This window comes from Choloepus didactylus, chromosome 7, assembly GCF_015220235.1.
Source record: "Choloepus didactylus isolate mChoDid1 chromosome 7, mChoDid1.pri, whole genome shotgun sequence".
Taxonomy (NCBI): Eukaryota; Metazoa; Chordata; class Mammalia; order Pilosa; family Megalonychidae; genus Choloepus; species Choloepus didactylus.
In genome coordinates, this window is record NC_051313.1 from 84,248,866 (window position 1) to 84,265,141 (window position 16,276).

General features: G+C 36.8%; 1 protein-coding gene across 1 annotated transcript in view; it reads right to left on the minus strand.

Moving 5' to 3' along the window:
* Positions 1–9,409, minus strand: part of COL19A1 (collagen type XIX alpha 1 chain) — a 341,781-nt gene extending 332,372 nt beyond the window's left edge. Inside the window, exons 1-2 of the mRNA XM_037844663.1 lie at positions 9,283–9,409; positions 792–918 (exon numbers count right to left, since the gene is read on the minus strand). Coding sequence (XP_037700591.1) covers positions 792–918; positions 9,283–9,291 — 136 coding nt within the window. The 5' untranslated portion in view covers positions 9,292–9,409. The remainder of the gene's footprint in view (positions 1–791; positions 919–9,282) is intronic.
* Positions 9,410–16,276: the final 6,867 nt, after the last annotated feature.

Genomic DNA, 16,276 nt, shown 5'->3' on the forward strand with positions numbered 1-16,276 from the left:
TGCCTTCATCAGAGTGTCTAGTTTGAACAATTACTAGTTGACTTTGTAATTGAAGTACCTCTAGGTCAGTAATTTACACATTTCCAATGTTTAAGGGAAGTCTTCCAAATTAACCATATAATAGCTTTTAAAAAGCAGAGGTGGAAGCAAGTGTTTCAAATTGCCCTCTAGCCCTTGGAAGTATTTATGAGACTACTGATAAAGTTAACAAATGCAAATAAATGTTATCTACTTAAAGTTGTCCTCTAAAGATCTGTCAGCACTCGCCTCATCTGAGATACTACAAAAACTGACATATAACTATACTATGTATCTTTTTATACCTTCTGTTCTGTTTTTAAAGTTACCCTAGTGATGGGCTTCTGTAGTTATAATTTGAGTAAGTAATTCTTAAAGAAGAGAGGGAGAAATACACATCCTATATTTGTATGTATATTATATATATACATATATTTTATCTTTTTATAATACATATTTATATTTGACATATGCAGTTATATTTGTTGATATATATTTATACTTGTAAATATATATTTATATTTGTAAATATCAAAAAAAGGAAGGAAAGGCTACTTGGACTAATATAATATGCATATAACAAACGAGGTCATTTTAGAAATTCTCTGTGCACATCATATGAAAGTCATTGGGGGAAAACAATGAATTACTTTTTATTCTATACTTGTAGGTTTAATCCATGGTTCCTCCAACCTTAGTAAGATTTGTTTTAATGATTTTCTTAATGACTATAAATAATATTTGGTGACTGGACAAAGAGGTGGCCTGGATACCTGACTTGTCCCTGACGGTCATGGAAGTGGAAGCAGGAAGCAGGAGCACTGCCACCCAAAGCCAAACTTTCCAAGAGCTGATGTGCCTCATTGTACCTCGAAACCATGTGAACAAATGACCACAGACCTGTAAAGAAAAAAATGTTCATGTTGAGATTATGTAAAGCAATTCCTTTCGTTATCTCCAGAGAAACATTGCCAAAGAGAAAGCAAAAGATTTTAACTTCATATATAATTTACATCACAAATAATTCTATAATATATGTAATCATATATATCAGTATATACCTTCATCTGTATTAAAGAACGCTGAAAATATTTTCAGATTAGTTTCTAGTAAATTATCAATCTCCATACAGTCATTTTAACTGAAAGTTTTTCTTCTTTTAAATGCTTTTTAGAGACACACCACTTACAATGATTTATATTTTTAAAATATAATTGTATTAGTCATAATTCTTTTTTTCTGTAAATATTAGTTTTATGTTTTGGCTTAACTGATGTCATTATTTTTCTATACACTTAACAATGTTGTTACTGGATTGAATAATCATTGCTACTAGAATGATTACGGCAAATGTGAAAAGTAATCTTTCCTTATATTTAAGAGAAAAATGGATATATGCAATATCTTCCTCACATGATCCTACCATTGGCATCACAGTTGTCATTAATGTGTTACCTCCCAAAATGGTTGTCTTCTTCAATGGAGACTGCTATTCTACAGGTATTACAATAAAAGATTTAGTAAATACAATCCCTGTTTACTTAAACATCGTTTAAATTAATTCTTTGTAATGAAAAAACTAACACAGAAATGAACTGCAAGTAAAATCGAATGGCTTCCTTGGTGTAGTTGATAATTGCAGTATTACTAGAATAGCTATTTTAAGAGTTCTAAATATGCAAAAAAATTATACCACATATTCACCATCATTTAAAGTTTAATCAAGAGACAAATATAAAAGGAATCATCATACCAATGTCTAAATTTTCTCATTAGACACTGTTTAGAAAAAAACGGAAGCTTCTGTCTTCTTTGGTCTTGCGTGTGTATCAAATAACCCAAGATCAGCATTTTAAAATTAATTCAAGATTTTAGATATTTCTGGATGAATAGCTGGAAGCAGCAATTGCAATATCAAAACTGTTTATGTGGTTCTAAATATCAAACAGCTGGGTTTATGCCTTATTTCTTTCAGACTCATCTAGATATAGTCCCAATCCTCATATGACTTTGCAAATTTATTCTGCTGTTATTTGAAGTTGACAACTGATAAAGCAATTATTTCTATTTCAAACAAAATGAACTCACAAAAATTCAGAGAGATCCTTGATTATGTTCTTATTTTTAGCAAAAGTAATTTCTATTAGTAGATAAATTAGCAATATAATATAGTGGTTAAAAGCATGGTTTCTTGTCTGGGCTCTGACACTATGAAGATGTTATGCAACTTTAGCCTCAATTTATTCATCTGCAAAGTGGGAATATTACTAGAAATAAATTATTCAATGCATAGAAAGAATATAGTACAGAATTTTGAATGTCTGTATTTTTTTAATGTCTTAACTTAAAAACATTAATGTCTTAAAAACTTAGAAACATTAAACTTTTTTTAAAGTCTTAAAAAAAAGTTCCTGCCATTATAATGTTTTTTCCTATAAATAACAATAATTAGTAAAAATTATATTCATCTCCTCAGTCTGAGATTGATAATGATATTTGGACAATGGAGAAGTGCCAAAGCATTCTAGAAATTTATGTTCTTTTGAAACTTTGGCTCTTGTTACAACAACAAAGAACTTGAGAGGTATAAAGCCATAAGCATATGAACACAATCTCAAGGTCTCCCAACAATTTCCTTGAGTCATTTATAGGATAAGAGCACTTAGCTTCAACATCATTGGTACAGCTAACCTCATTTATCCAAAGCAACCGAAGAATAAGATATGGTCAGCAAGTCATGTCAGTGTTACCCCCAAACTTATCTCAGATATCTATTTCTCTCCTTTCCTCTGCCAATACTCAGGTTCAGAACACCCTGGTCTAGACCCCTACAACAGCTTCCTAACTGGTTTCCCCTATCCATTATTAGCTCATGATCAAATTCACTCTCTACACAGTACTAGAGTGTTCTTCTTAAAATGAAAGTTGGATCATATCACTCCCCTGCTTCAAATACATTAATGATTTCCCATTCAACTTCATATGTAATCCAGAACCCTTTCTATGGCCCCAAAGCCCTGGATAATCTGGTCCCTGCCCACCTAGCAAGCCTTTGATATCATTTTCTTCACTAATAGTCTATTCCTCAAATCATTAGGCATTTTCCAACTGCAAGGCTTTTGTGCAGGATATTTATTCATCTTGGAATAAGCTGTGTCCTCCTCATCCTTCATCTTCCAAATTAAATGTTGCTATCTGGAAGAGCCTTTGCCTGACAAATAAGTGTCATCACCCCATTATTCTCTTGTGCAGACTTTATCTGTGTGCATACATATATATTGCACCCCCTCTACCGTGAGCTCCTTGAGAGCAAGGACCATGTCTGCTTGTCAATCACTATCCTGGGTACCTAGCCCAGTACCCGGCAAAGCAGGACCTCAATAAATATATGTTGAATAAAAATATAAGCGACTGCCAATTTTCAAATTTTGAGATATAATAAAATAGAGTTATCATTTAATCTGTAGAGATCACAATTTAGTTTTTTTTAATTCTTAAGGCATTTCAAGATTTTTCATTATTTAAGGTGTCATTACCATGAATAACTCCTGTACATTTCTAAAATGTGTTTGAGATTTTGGTTGTTTACATCCTGATTAAATGGAGATGTACTCCATTCAGCTAGGAACATACGAAAAAAACTTTCATCAAGGTTTTTTATCAAAATAAATACTTGTATTCTTTTAAAAATCACCATTTCCAGATCTTTAACCTCTGCAGTAGGCATTTGCAGGGTTGACACAAGCAAAATTGTCAAGGGAAAATCTTCCCTTGGGTTCTTTGTGGGCTGCTTCTTCTCCAGATCCTTCTCACCATCCCCAGACACCTGCTGTTCTCGACTTTTTCTTGCTGCCCTGGACCCACCTCCAGTACCCTCCTGGAATCCTCAGTTCTTAGCCTTATGCTCAACCCCCTTCCTCATCAAAACTTGAAGGTTTTCTAGTCTGTCCCCCCAGGTCCCAGCTAAGTGACTATCAAGAGTTTTATAAATGAATCCAAGACATTGTTATCACAGTTTAACTGTTGCTCTTCCTGGATAAGATTCAAATTTTGACACAGATCCTCAATGTTGTCTCAACGGAGTGATTAATGTAGAATCTCAGGAAAACATATCTGGACTCTGGGGTTACAGTAAGCACTCAAATCACTTTTTTCTACACTTGTACAAAGATGGCCCTTACTTTTTAAGAAGAATATGGAGCATATTGGTTATACCTGGTCTCATTTTCTGAAGCAGAATTTCTTTTATACATGGTATTTTATTTTAATCCTCATAATAATTTGAAAGGCAAGCCTGCCTGCCCCTAACATTAGTAGGATACAGAGCAAGAGTCCATATACCATATGTCTCAATGTTTGAAATTTTAAAAAATCTAATAAAACTGATAAGAAATATGTTTATCTTTCTACCTTGGCAAATATAACTTCACAAAAACTTGAAAATCCCAGGTCATGTTTAGAATTCTATAGAGCAGGCTGTATGAGATGACCTGGCCTCTGGCCCGGACCAATACCTTGTCTCTTTCCATTCCTGGCTCCACCTGCACCATGAGGGGCCTCACCCATTCATATGTGAACATCCCAATAAATCTAAACCCAGTTCATACCACCTGCAAACAGTCACCTCTTGACCACCACTAGGGCCTAGGAGTGTTCATAGCCAAGACTTGCTTTGTCTACTGCTGGGAAGATGGACCCTAGAAGTCTCCCAAGTACCCAGAGCCAGGCCGAGAAGAACAGCTCAGACTTAGCTCTGTGGACTCTTAACCTTGAGAGCAGGGGCACATCCAGAGTAGTGCCACATCAGGGCTTCTAAAATTTAGGGCCCAGGCAGGGATCATCTTGCCCAAGACTAAGGATGGCAGTTATCAGGTCTCCATTCTACAAATATGAAGCACTAAAGCTCATAGAGAAGATCCCATGGCCAGATCTCCTTGACTAAAAAGCTTTTACTCTTATACCATGATGTTCACTCTCTATTAAGATGTGGGACAGAGCTATCACATTCCCATATACTTGCTCTTAAATTTTCACCTATTCTCTATCAACATTCTAGCCAGACCCCTAGCATAACTGTGAGTGTACCCAAACACTGGCAGTCTTCAGCAGACACCCCTGAAGGAGCCTATGAACCCTCTAAAACCATCCAGACAACCCCACCTATAACTGGTTTCTCACTGACATGACAATAAGGAGATAACGGCAGTCCAAAGGCCTGGCCCTGACCTCTGCCTCTAACCTATTATTCTCTTCAACTTTTGCCAACTGGATTAGATTTGGGATATGGGAATCAAAAAAAAAAAAAAAAAAAGGTCACTGTCCCTTAAACTTCCTTGATCCAGCTCTTGAACTCCTAAAAAGCAACTATTAAAACTAAGAATATATGGATTAGGACATAGATTTTTAAAACTCCTTTATTAATCTATATTTGTGTACAGAGAACACTAAAAGGACAGAAAGGAACATTAGGAAACCTGAACCTTTCATTGCATCAATGGGATGAGGTTCCTACTATGTGCCAGTCACTGGGATTACAGCAGTCAGTCAAGTAGGGGAAATCCCTGGTGCCACACTTGTTAAGGAAACAGTAAATAAATAAACCAACAAGCACACACAATATGTTTGAAAGATAGACAACTATGAAGTAAAGGAAAGCAGAGTAAGTGGATAGAGTGATGGAATGGTGGACCTGGTTAGATAAGATGGCCAGAAGCCTCTCAACATAAGCTTTTGAGTTATAAACCAAATCAAATCTGCCTATGCAACATGCATAATTTTACCATTATGGTATCAAGTACTTTACAATGCTTAGTCTTCATCTCCAACATTTAGTGTCAGATAGAGTGATCACAGCACTAGAGACAATACCAAAATAGAAAATAACATGAAAAGGACATGTGAAAGACACTAAGACAGGACAAAATAGAAAAAATAGAAAAGGAATACTGATCCTCTTTATGTAAGCTGTTAAATGGGCCACAGAATACTGCAACCTTCAAAAAAAATAGGTTTGATTTGTTGAATGCCTGAAAGAACCCAAGTTTTCATAGCATTCATTATAAACAGAAATGCTGTGTGACTGAGTTTGGGGTCAATTTTTAAATCAACCCTTCTTGACCACCCTCAAGTATGCCTGCATATAATCCCACCAGGAGTATCTAGTCATGCCATACATTATAAAGTGACACATTGTGTAAATAAGCAAAAACAACAGGTGTTACACATCTGTTCTTTTACCAATCTGTAGAATCTATCTTTAGTGAATCTATGGTAGAGCCTATAAACTATAGGAGAGAAAAAATGGCTGAAAAGTCATATCTATAGATGTATAAACCCAACCTATAATTGGACAAATACCCAGGAACTTAAGACTAGATCTTGTACTGTTCTACAATTTTATCATTGACCAGAGTAATAAAAGTGAAGTTTCCAGGAGTCTTTTGCAACTTAGGCAAGGTTTCTGCCTTTGTTGTGTTCTACCGAGAATGTTTTGACCTTCATGTTTTAATTACAGGTATCATCATTTACTTAAGAGTCCAAGTAAAAATTTGAATATCATATTTAAATCCTTCTTCAACCCCCATATCAAATTTCTCTCAAAGTCTATAAAATCTACTTTAAAAATATCTTTTGAATCCATATCAACCTTCTTATCCTCTCTGAAACTGTCCTAGCTCATGGCTTTATCATTTCTAACGTGGAAATTGCAAGAGACTCCCAAGTAGACTCCCTGTCTCCAGTCTTGTTCCCCTTAATTCCATCTCCCTACTGCTCAAGAACTCTGTTTCTAAAACAAAGATTTAATTACTTTAAGTGTTCCGTTAAAAGTCTTCTTGTGACTTCTATTGTCCACTTCTAAGCCAGGCTCTCAAAGCTCATTAAGTGGGGCCCCAATTCATCTGTCCAGCCCCATGTCCAGCTACCTCCTTCCAAACAAACTCTACTCCATCAAACTATTCCCAGTTTTCAAAATGTACCAGGCTTCTGTGCATGCAGTTTTTATTACTGAAATGTCCTTCCAGTCCTTTCTCCATCTGGGACACATACTCTGCCTTTGACACACAGTTCAAATCCTCTATCCTCTGAATAGGTGAGTACCCATCCAGGCTCAGCAATGACTTTTCCTTCAGCGTGGTCTGTATTGCATTGTAATGACTTGTTTGAATTCTATCTCCCCTCTATATTCAACATCTTTGAGAAGATTGTCTTTTATTTATGTGTGTCTTGTTCAAACTTGGCATATAGTAGTTACTCATTTGATTAATTTGTAGAATGAATATAGTTTAAAGTAATGCATTTGTACTAAAATTAAACAAATGAAAGATTGAAAGTGTTAAGTAATATATCCAGATATGGACTTGACATTTGTAGAAGGATATGGAAGAAGTGAAGAATTATAGAAAGAAATATAGGAAAATTTACTAAGAGAAGGTTTGGTGAACATAATTTTAGTTATTTAGTGAGGCAAAAATGTGGTGCTATTGAAGCTGCTCTCTGCCTTCACAGAAAACATATTCCCTGCTTCTTAACATCTGTTTCCTCTAAAACTGACCAAATCTGTCACATTTCCTCAAGTTCTATGTTACATATCCTGTCACTTCAAACCCTGTCACTACTTCCCTCAGGTCTTTTCTTTCTAACCTCAGGTTTCCTTTGAACATGCTTAATCAATTCTCTCCATTTTCAACAAATTGTTTTACTGACTAGCTTCTCTAAACAACAGTTGTCTCCATTAACTGTCCTGATTCTCTTTCCAATTTCTACTACCATGACTAAGCTACCATTTTTTAAAATCAGATTTCAATTCCCAAGTCTCCATTTTTCAGAGGTATATCTGTATCAATGACCCAATGCCACCTGAAACTTTAAATTAAAAATATGTATTTTTTCCTAAATTACCAACTTTTCCTAATATTTCCACTTGGAGAGTTCTATTACCTTTCTGATCTCATAATCTTACACTCTCACTATTAGCTTCGATTTCTCTTCACAACCTATGCACGGATATGACAAGCCTATTGCCCACTCTTAGATTCAAGATCTTTCTATAGATTTCCAAATTTAAAAGGAAATTTCCTCACCTGATTATCTCACTACTGACCTACAAAATAACACTCTAAAGATCCCCTTGTCTCTTAGCTTCTCCTTTTCAATTTCTCTGGGGCAGGAGCTTAAAGATACTTCACCCTTCCCTCTGCTATCTAATTCTCCTCATCTCAAGTTTCACCACAGCTTGGATTCTCTGTGTTACCAGGCACATGACTGCTCACTCCCACCTCTAAGCCTTCACAAATGCCATTCCTTCTGGCTAGAATGCCCTCCCTGCTTGCTCTCCTCTGCTAAGCCTCCTTATTCTCTGCCTGTCTAAGATACACATTCTCAACATAGACTGCCTCAAATAACCCAACTCTGGTCCCATTCATTCTTTTTCCAGGATCCTTTCAAGTTTATATATTACCATCCCTGCTAGTTTTTATGCCTGTTTATTTTTCTTTCTTCACTTGAATTTGTATTTGTGATGCCAATTAACCACACAAGCATGGTTTCTATCTCTTGATCTTCCCCTGCCTCTAAAACCATCTTCTCTGGGTACCCGGTGGGCATGTCTGCCTGCTGGAGAAAATGAACTAAAATTGAAGCAGGAAAATTAGACTGGAGAACCAGAGAGTAGATGGAAAATTTCCATTTCTGGAGAATACCATGGGCTCCCATCTGTTTTGGAAGGTTCCCTTGGATGCCAATGATTCAGAAACATGTCCCAATTGTGATAATAATCATGTTTGGTTTTCTTTCACTTTTTGCTCTTTCTCTGACCTGTTCATATCAGGTTCAGGCTCCTCCCCTGAGGAGCTCCGTCTTTTCCCAAGAGACTCTACTTAGATTCCTTATCAGTTTGATAGATCAGGCTGGACATACCTCATGGAAGCAGCTGCCAGCTACTTTCTCCATTTTCCATCCCATAGGGAAAGAATGGATTTTCTTCCCTGGGGGTCACCCTCTCCTCTTTTCTACCCAGAAGAGATATTCCTACCCAAAGAATCTTTGCCAGTCCTCCTCAAGAAGGGGGTGTTTACCTGCGATTAGATGTTTTGCACCCTCTGATCACCTAACCATCTCAGCCCCTTCTTTGCAGGCAACAGTGTTTCCCACCCACCAGCAAGGAGATGCTTAAAGACCACAATCATGAGCAGTTTTCATCTCTTAAAGAATTACATTAGCATTTGATTTGGGCAGGAGGAGAGGCACCCTTGCTTTTTCACTCACCCTCTTCATAGGGTGGAGTGGTTGGACTGCTTTTATTTCATTCCCTCCACTATCAGGAAGATGAATTTTCTTGTGAGCTCAGATCATTGTTCTTCCTCAGATTTCTCCTCCAAGCAGAAGATGGGACCAAATAGCCCTTGGGATTGGGGATGGGAGAAGGAAGCACAGTTTATTTTCTTTACTCTCTCATTTCCCAGCCTTGAGCTGTGGCTCACGATCACTCACTACTGTAATTCCTGGATGGTTCTATTAAAACCCTAAGCACTTCTAGGATTCTGAGTACTTCTCTTTTTGATCCCCTGCCCACTGTCCCCTGAAGCTGGCAGTGTGTTCTGGTAACCTTCTTTCTCTCCACCCTCTCACCAGTCGGTGTCTCTCGGCTCCTTTGGAGCTTACATGAACTGGCCTGTCCACCAGCTCATCTGCCCACCGGCTCGCCTGCTTCCTCTCTGCCTCAATAACCTATATGGAGGCACGTTTCGCTAACACACCCGCCTGCTCAAAATGAACTAGTGCACCCGGCGGCGTGCTTGGTTCGGGGCCAACAAACTTCTTCGGGACCCTGCAGCGCCCTAGCTGGGCTGCGCGGCGCCGCCTCCCTCCTCACGGCCGCGTGCAGACTGCGGTGGCTGATGGATTTTCGTAGCCCGGGCGGCGGCGGCTGGGGCCGCGTTCTAGGAGCAGCCGGACCGGGACGTTCCCAGGGTGCGGCGGAGGCGGCGGCGGGGACGGCAGCGGCGCTCAATCCGGCCGCGCTGCGCATGCTGCAGGGTAATTAAGGAACAGGGCCGGGCGCTCGGGATGAGCTTGGACTGGGGGACACCGGAGTTCAGGGTTCACCGCCCGTGCTCGCGCCGTCCCCTGAAGCCGCATTTGGGAGAAACACCCGCATGTCGGAATCGGTAATCCTGGGGAGGAGAGAGAGGCACCCGAACCCCGCGCCCCTGGCTTTCACCCCCTTAACTCTTTCCTCGCTTCCAGGGGATAACATCCCCAGACACAGGCCAAAAAACATCTAACGGCATGCATTAATATTAAGAGTTTATTTATGTCTATTTAACCACACTGGTTTTTTCTTCTTCTTCTTCTGTATTTGGTCTGTTCTCACCCGCATCAGCAGTGCTCATACTTGTGCTTCACAAGCACATATACCCAGAAAAACCACCCAGAACTAAAATATGAAGCATAAAGCCTGCATTATATGAACATATGGACACAATCTACATTAGACGTAGCATATTAAAGTGGCCATGTTATGCCAAATATGTTTGGTCCCTTTATTAAGCTACCTATAGAAATGCGTAATTGCAGGTGTGCACTATTTATCCACCAAAATACATTTACATGTGCAGCACAGTTTCTGCATTTTCTTGAAAAGCAGATGCACGCCAGTGACCAGAAACCTGAGCACATGACACGGACCGGGCATGTGTGCGAGAGATGAAGTGAAACGGCCGGTCGCAAGGCCGAGCAGCTTACCTTGAATTTGTGTTTGAGCCCCTCAGAGGCGCAGTGGAGTCCGGACCGGGCTGCCGCACCGCCGAGCAGTGGCCCCAGCGAGCTCCCTGCGAGTGGGGAAGGGGGACGCATCTCTGCCCTTATTAGTCTCTCCCAGTGTGACCCTCCCCCTCGGCGAGGACGGAGGACTCCGCAAGACAGGACTCCACCAACTCGTGCACAGGTTTTCCTTAATTACCACAATGTCGCCTTAGAGCTGGGAAGAATGCCTTTTAGGTATATGCTTTATTAGCAGTTTCACAGACAGAATGACTGTTTGATGAAGGTGCTTAGAGTTTCTCAGGTCTGATTATGAAGAAGTGTCTTCAAAGTATTTTATGTGGCATACATTAACAGGTAGATAATTGGCTTTTTAACAGTTACGCTAAAAAAGGATATCATTTATTTTTCATTTTTCACTTTTATGTTAGGAGTTTATATGAAGTTAATAAAGAGCACCTGCACACCTTCTCATCATACTCATGTGTACAGGTTTGTGTGGTTTTTAACTTGTCTGTTTCAGAGCCCCCAAAAATATTTTGTGATTTTTAAATACTGTATCTTTCCATGGATTGGTGCTACAAATCCTGACTTTTGAACTCTTTGGGATCTCTTTGAGCGTGTGGAAGTGATTTTTATCTTTGTAGGTATGTGTGTATGTGTATATATATGTGTGTGTGTATGTGTAGTGTGCAGTGTGGGTATATATAGGAGATATATGTATACACACTATATTTATTGTATATATTTCTATATAGTAGGTATATATGTGCATATTTTATATATGTGTGTATTTATATAGATATATTTGAAGGAAAAATGAAACCATTGTAGAATACAGAAAAGTGAGCCAGCCATTAGGAAACATATAAATTGGTTTAATATTTTGGTTCAGTATTGCCAAAGTTGAGGAGGATAATTTTCCCCAGAAATATGTAAATTATATTATTGATCTCCAATGGTGAAAAATCATTAAACTTAGAAGTTATGTTAGGGTCACAGAAATAATCTCACATATCAGGACTTACAGATCAGGGAGTAAATAAAATCAGGTGGGCAAAAAATAAAAATATTTAGAAAATATTTAGAAGATAGTTTGTTTCCACTTCATTGGAGTGAAACTGTTAAATAGTTGACTAGTGGTTCTTTAACCTGTCTTTCACCCTGCTCAAAATACCTGCAGTTATGGGACTTCCTTATCTATAATGTTAGAATCCTTTTTTGTATGTCAGGATTTAAAACCTCCTGCTGTGTTTCCTTCTCATATGTTTTTCAACACTAATTTTTGGTTGCCTGTGGAAAGAAGCCAAGGAGGCAGGATATCAAATGAGTCACACCTGCTCAAATGGTTATTTGAAAAATATGATTCACAAACCTTCATCAGGCTTTTGGTGATTATTCTCTAACATGGAAAAATATTATCCCTATTTGAACTTTTATTCTCTCTAAGCAATTGTATTTTATATACCTTTTAACTGCTAGTAAATTGAAAATCAGGGCATCCAGGTTTAATTTCTCTGATAGACTATTAAATTCACCGTATTTACCTTTAATTCATGGTAGGCTTTAAAACTACTTAAAAGGAAGCTCAAATTTTTCTCAGTAATTTGTGTTTAATTATAGTAAATCAACTTCATTTTAGCATTATTTTCTTAATTATTTTAATAATCTTATAATCTTTAGAGCTAGCCAAACACTTATATTTTTGTTTCCACCTCAAGATGCACCTTTTTCTACTCATAACACTGAGCTAAATAGGAATTAATCAGTCTTTATTCTAAAATTCGAGAAATCATTTGTAAGCGTGAGAATGAATAAATAAAATTTAAAATTACTTTCAGTTGCTTACTCTGTCCCTAGATATGCCAACATCCCCAGATCAACAAAAAATTCCTGTGTTTCTTTCAGGAAAGGGTTTGAATCTGAGCTGATTTCATGATCACAAACTATTGTACCCCTAGGTTTTGGTCTTTTATCAAGTTCTTTTTATTGAATTTTAAAGTGACTTCAAATAGAAAATGCCCCTGATCGAGCACCTTTTATTTATCAAAACCAATTCAAATTAGAAATGATGATCTGTGTTTCCCCTTGCTTTTGAAGCTACTGCTGGTGAACAAACATCTGAAAATAATAGGAAAATCTAACAGGAGTCTAAATTCCAGCAAACATCTTGTGGCACTTCTAACACCCAGTTTAACTGGTGCACATGTGTACTTGAAAAATTAAAAAGATCCATTTATGCCCCATGAAAGACACATTTAACTATTTTTATGCCATATGAGGGACAAGTCCTATTTAATACATTAAAAAAAAACTTCCAAATTTGTAATGCCCCACTTACATAATTTAAACAATTTAAAATGGACACTGTGAGTTTTTAAAAAAGTATAATTTTGGTATCATAAATTTAAAGAATGTGTTTCTTCTGAGCATCATTTCTTAATCTCTTCTATTTTCTGGTTGTTTCTTTTTTCTATGTTTTCATTTTTCTACACTCCCAGCCATGTTGCTTTTTTTTTTCTTTTGTAGTTTTTTCACTTTTCTTCCCCTTCATAGTTTCCATTTTCCAAGAAGAAAGAATTTCAGCATTGCCCCCAGCTAACTTCTTAGTTACCAAAACATAAGGGTGTTCATTCTTTATTGAATTTATGGGGCACAGCCATACATGACTCCCATACATATCCCATGGAAATACTTCAATGCATCAATAGTGGATGAACAGACGTTACTGTTAACTGTAATTACCAAATCTGACTTGTCATCGCTATGTGCACTTCTCATTATATTTATTCCTTTGTAGGCCAGTACTGTGTATAACATTTTTAAGGGTAAATTGAAAGTAGTCATATTAGCTCTAAATTTTTAGTAAACATCCAATGTAGGTTAGGGCATCTTTTATTTTAAATGCTATTTTTACCATTCTTTCTGAAAATAATTCTCCTTGTAGAGAAAATAATATTCCACTGGTTGTTTTTTTGTTTTATTCCATTTCTGGAAAACATTCTAACTCATGACATTCCCTCAGCTTAGAAATGAGAGGAAAAGGAGATCATACGTTTATTGGATCCTTTTCCTAGGGATCAGTGGCTCTAAAAGGAAAATATGGTAAGGGGGAATATGTTTATTAGTGTACATCCTGTTCTCAAAAATCAACTTTTAAAAAGAGAGAAATATCCCAACAGCAAACTAGGCAAAAAGGTGAAGGGTCAACTCAAAAAAGAATAACAAATGGTCAATAAACACGTGAAAAAAACATTCATCTTAATTCGTATTCAAAGAAATGCACATTTATAGAACAACTGATCTCTTCTACCCATTTTGCCAAGATTAATATTAGTGATTATACACAATGTTGGCATAAGCAAGGAGCACTCTTAACATCTCTGGACGGAGTACAAAATAGTACAGTCTCTCTAAAGGACAAATTAGCCATGTTTTTTTAAAGCTTTAAAAAATGCACATAGTCTCTGCTTCTTAAATTCCTCTAAAACATTACAGTGGTTATATCTGGATTAGGATTATGGGAGGTTTTGATTTCTTCCTTTTATTTATATATAACATCTAAAGTTTCTTCTGTGAACATGGAATACCGTTGTAATAAAAATATAACAAGCATAACAAGGTATGGTGCTTCTTATATCATCTACAAATTAATAAAGCAGTAGTGTTAAGAGAGTTGAAATATTCACCTTTCAAGTACTCTTTTCAGTAAATTCCAGCAAGAATCTCCCAGATAAGAATTAATATATAACTTAAAACAGATAAACTTACATACAGAGATTTTTCTATGAAGCAGACAGTTAATTAAACTGTCCATTCATTCAACATATTTTTGAACACCTCTTAAGCCTAGTACCATTGAGTATAGAGAGATAGGTTGAATGTGGGCCCTACCTCATGGAGTTTAATATTTGGTGAGAAAGAGAAGGCATAAATACAACTATAATGATAATATGAAATAGAAAATTCAAAATGCAATAATCAAAATAGAAATAAAATGCTAGGAGAGTTTAAATAATGAAGACATTGTGGTACATGAATCACGGTCATACAAATTTCAATGGACAAAATATATCTTTTTTTTATCTAAATATAAATATACTTACAAATCATTATAGGATCATAGCACTGGAGGAGGCATTGTAATTAAATAATTATTTATGTAATTAAGGGTTTACCGATTTCATAATAAATATGAGTTAAAATAACCAATAAAGAAGACGCCCACTTTTCTCCTTATTCAGATGAGAAACATAAAGCTTCTCATTTCCTAAGAATTAAATCCTTTCCCTGGAATTCAAGATCCTAAACAGTGTCACCCAATCTACTCCTCTCAATTTCCTTAAATATCCATGATATTGAAACCAGATTCAGTTACTCACAACCACAGACTGAACATGCCCTATGCTTTTTCCACACTCTTACTCAAGTTGCTGCCTCCAAGTGAAATGTGAAGTGGCTGTTGAAATTCTGCCAATGATTTAACAAGGCTTATTTCAGGTATTATGCACGATATGACGCCTTTCCTGATCCCTCCCACTAAATAAACCTTCCCCTGCCTCTGAATCCACAGAGCACAATTTGCACTTCTTTAATGGCAATTTACATTCCTCTACCTTATTTCACAAACATTTCTGTACTCTGCCCTCCCACTTGATTGTAAGCTCTTTGAGGACTGGAATTGTGTCTCCTCATTTTTAATAACACTCAGAGCACCTGGTACAATAAATTAGTTTTTCTTAATACAGCCTTCAAATATTTGTTGAAATGAGGCCTATGGAGGTTTAAGTCACCCAGGGCTTACAGTTTTCTAATAACAAAGCACGGACTGAATCTGAGAGTTTAGGATGGAAAAATGGTAGGTTTATTATATTTTATTAATTGCATCTAAGGGAATTAAATTACTGTATTAACATAATAATCACAGGATAAATTGTTCTTGCCTATGCGAGACTCCCAGAGCAGGGACTCTGAGGATAGCAACATGTCAAGACAACGGGACAGTTATTAGTTGAAAATGTCTTCATCATATGCCTGTTCTCTTCTTTTCTAAACCTAAGGTAATTTTTCATTACTGAAAATTAGAACACACACCCCGTTTTGTTTGTATTTTGTTCTTAGAACATGAAAAATGATGTTTAATTAAACTTTGTACTAACTCCTGAATGTTTTTAAACAACCAATGCCTATGTACAAATATTTTTTAAAAAAATAGAACAATTCGACATTGGTACATCATGAATGATTAGTTAGCTAGTGCATTATGTCAAGTTTATGTTGATAAAATTGTGATTCTTTGCATTGTAACTTCTTTTTGAAACATTTATTTTTCAGCTTAGGACCTATTTAGCTTATTCTGTGATTTTCATAGAATCATTTTAAAAGTCACCATGGGTAAGGCACTGTGCTAAGTGCTCTACGTATTTTATCTTTTTAAAAATCCTTCAACAGCTCTATTGTCCTATTTTCTTTTACCACTGAAGAATCTAAAACTGTG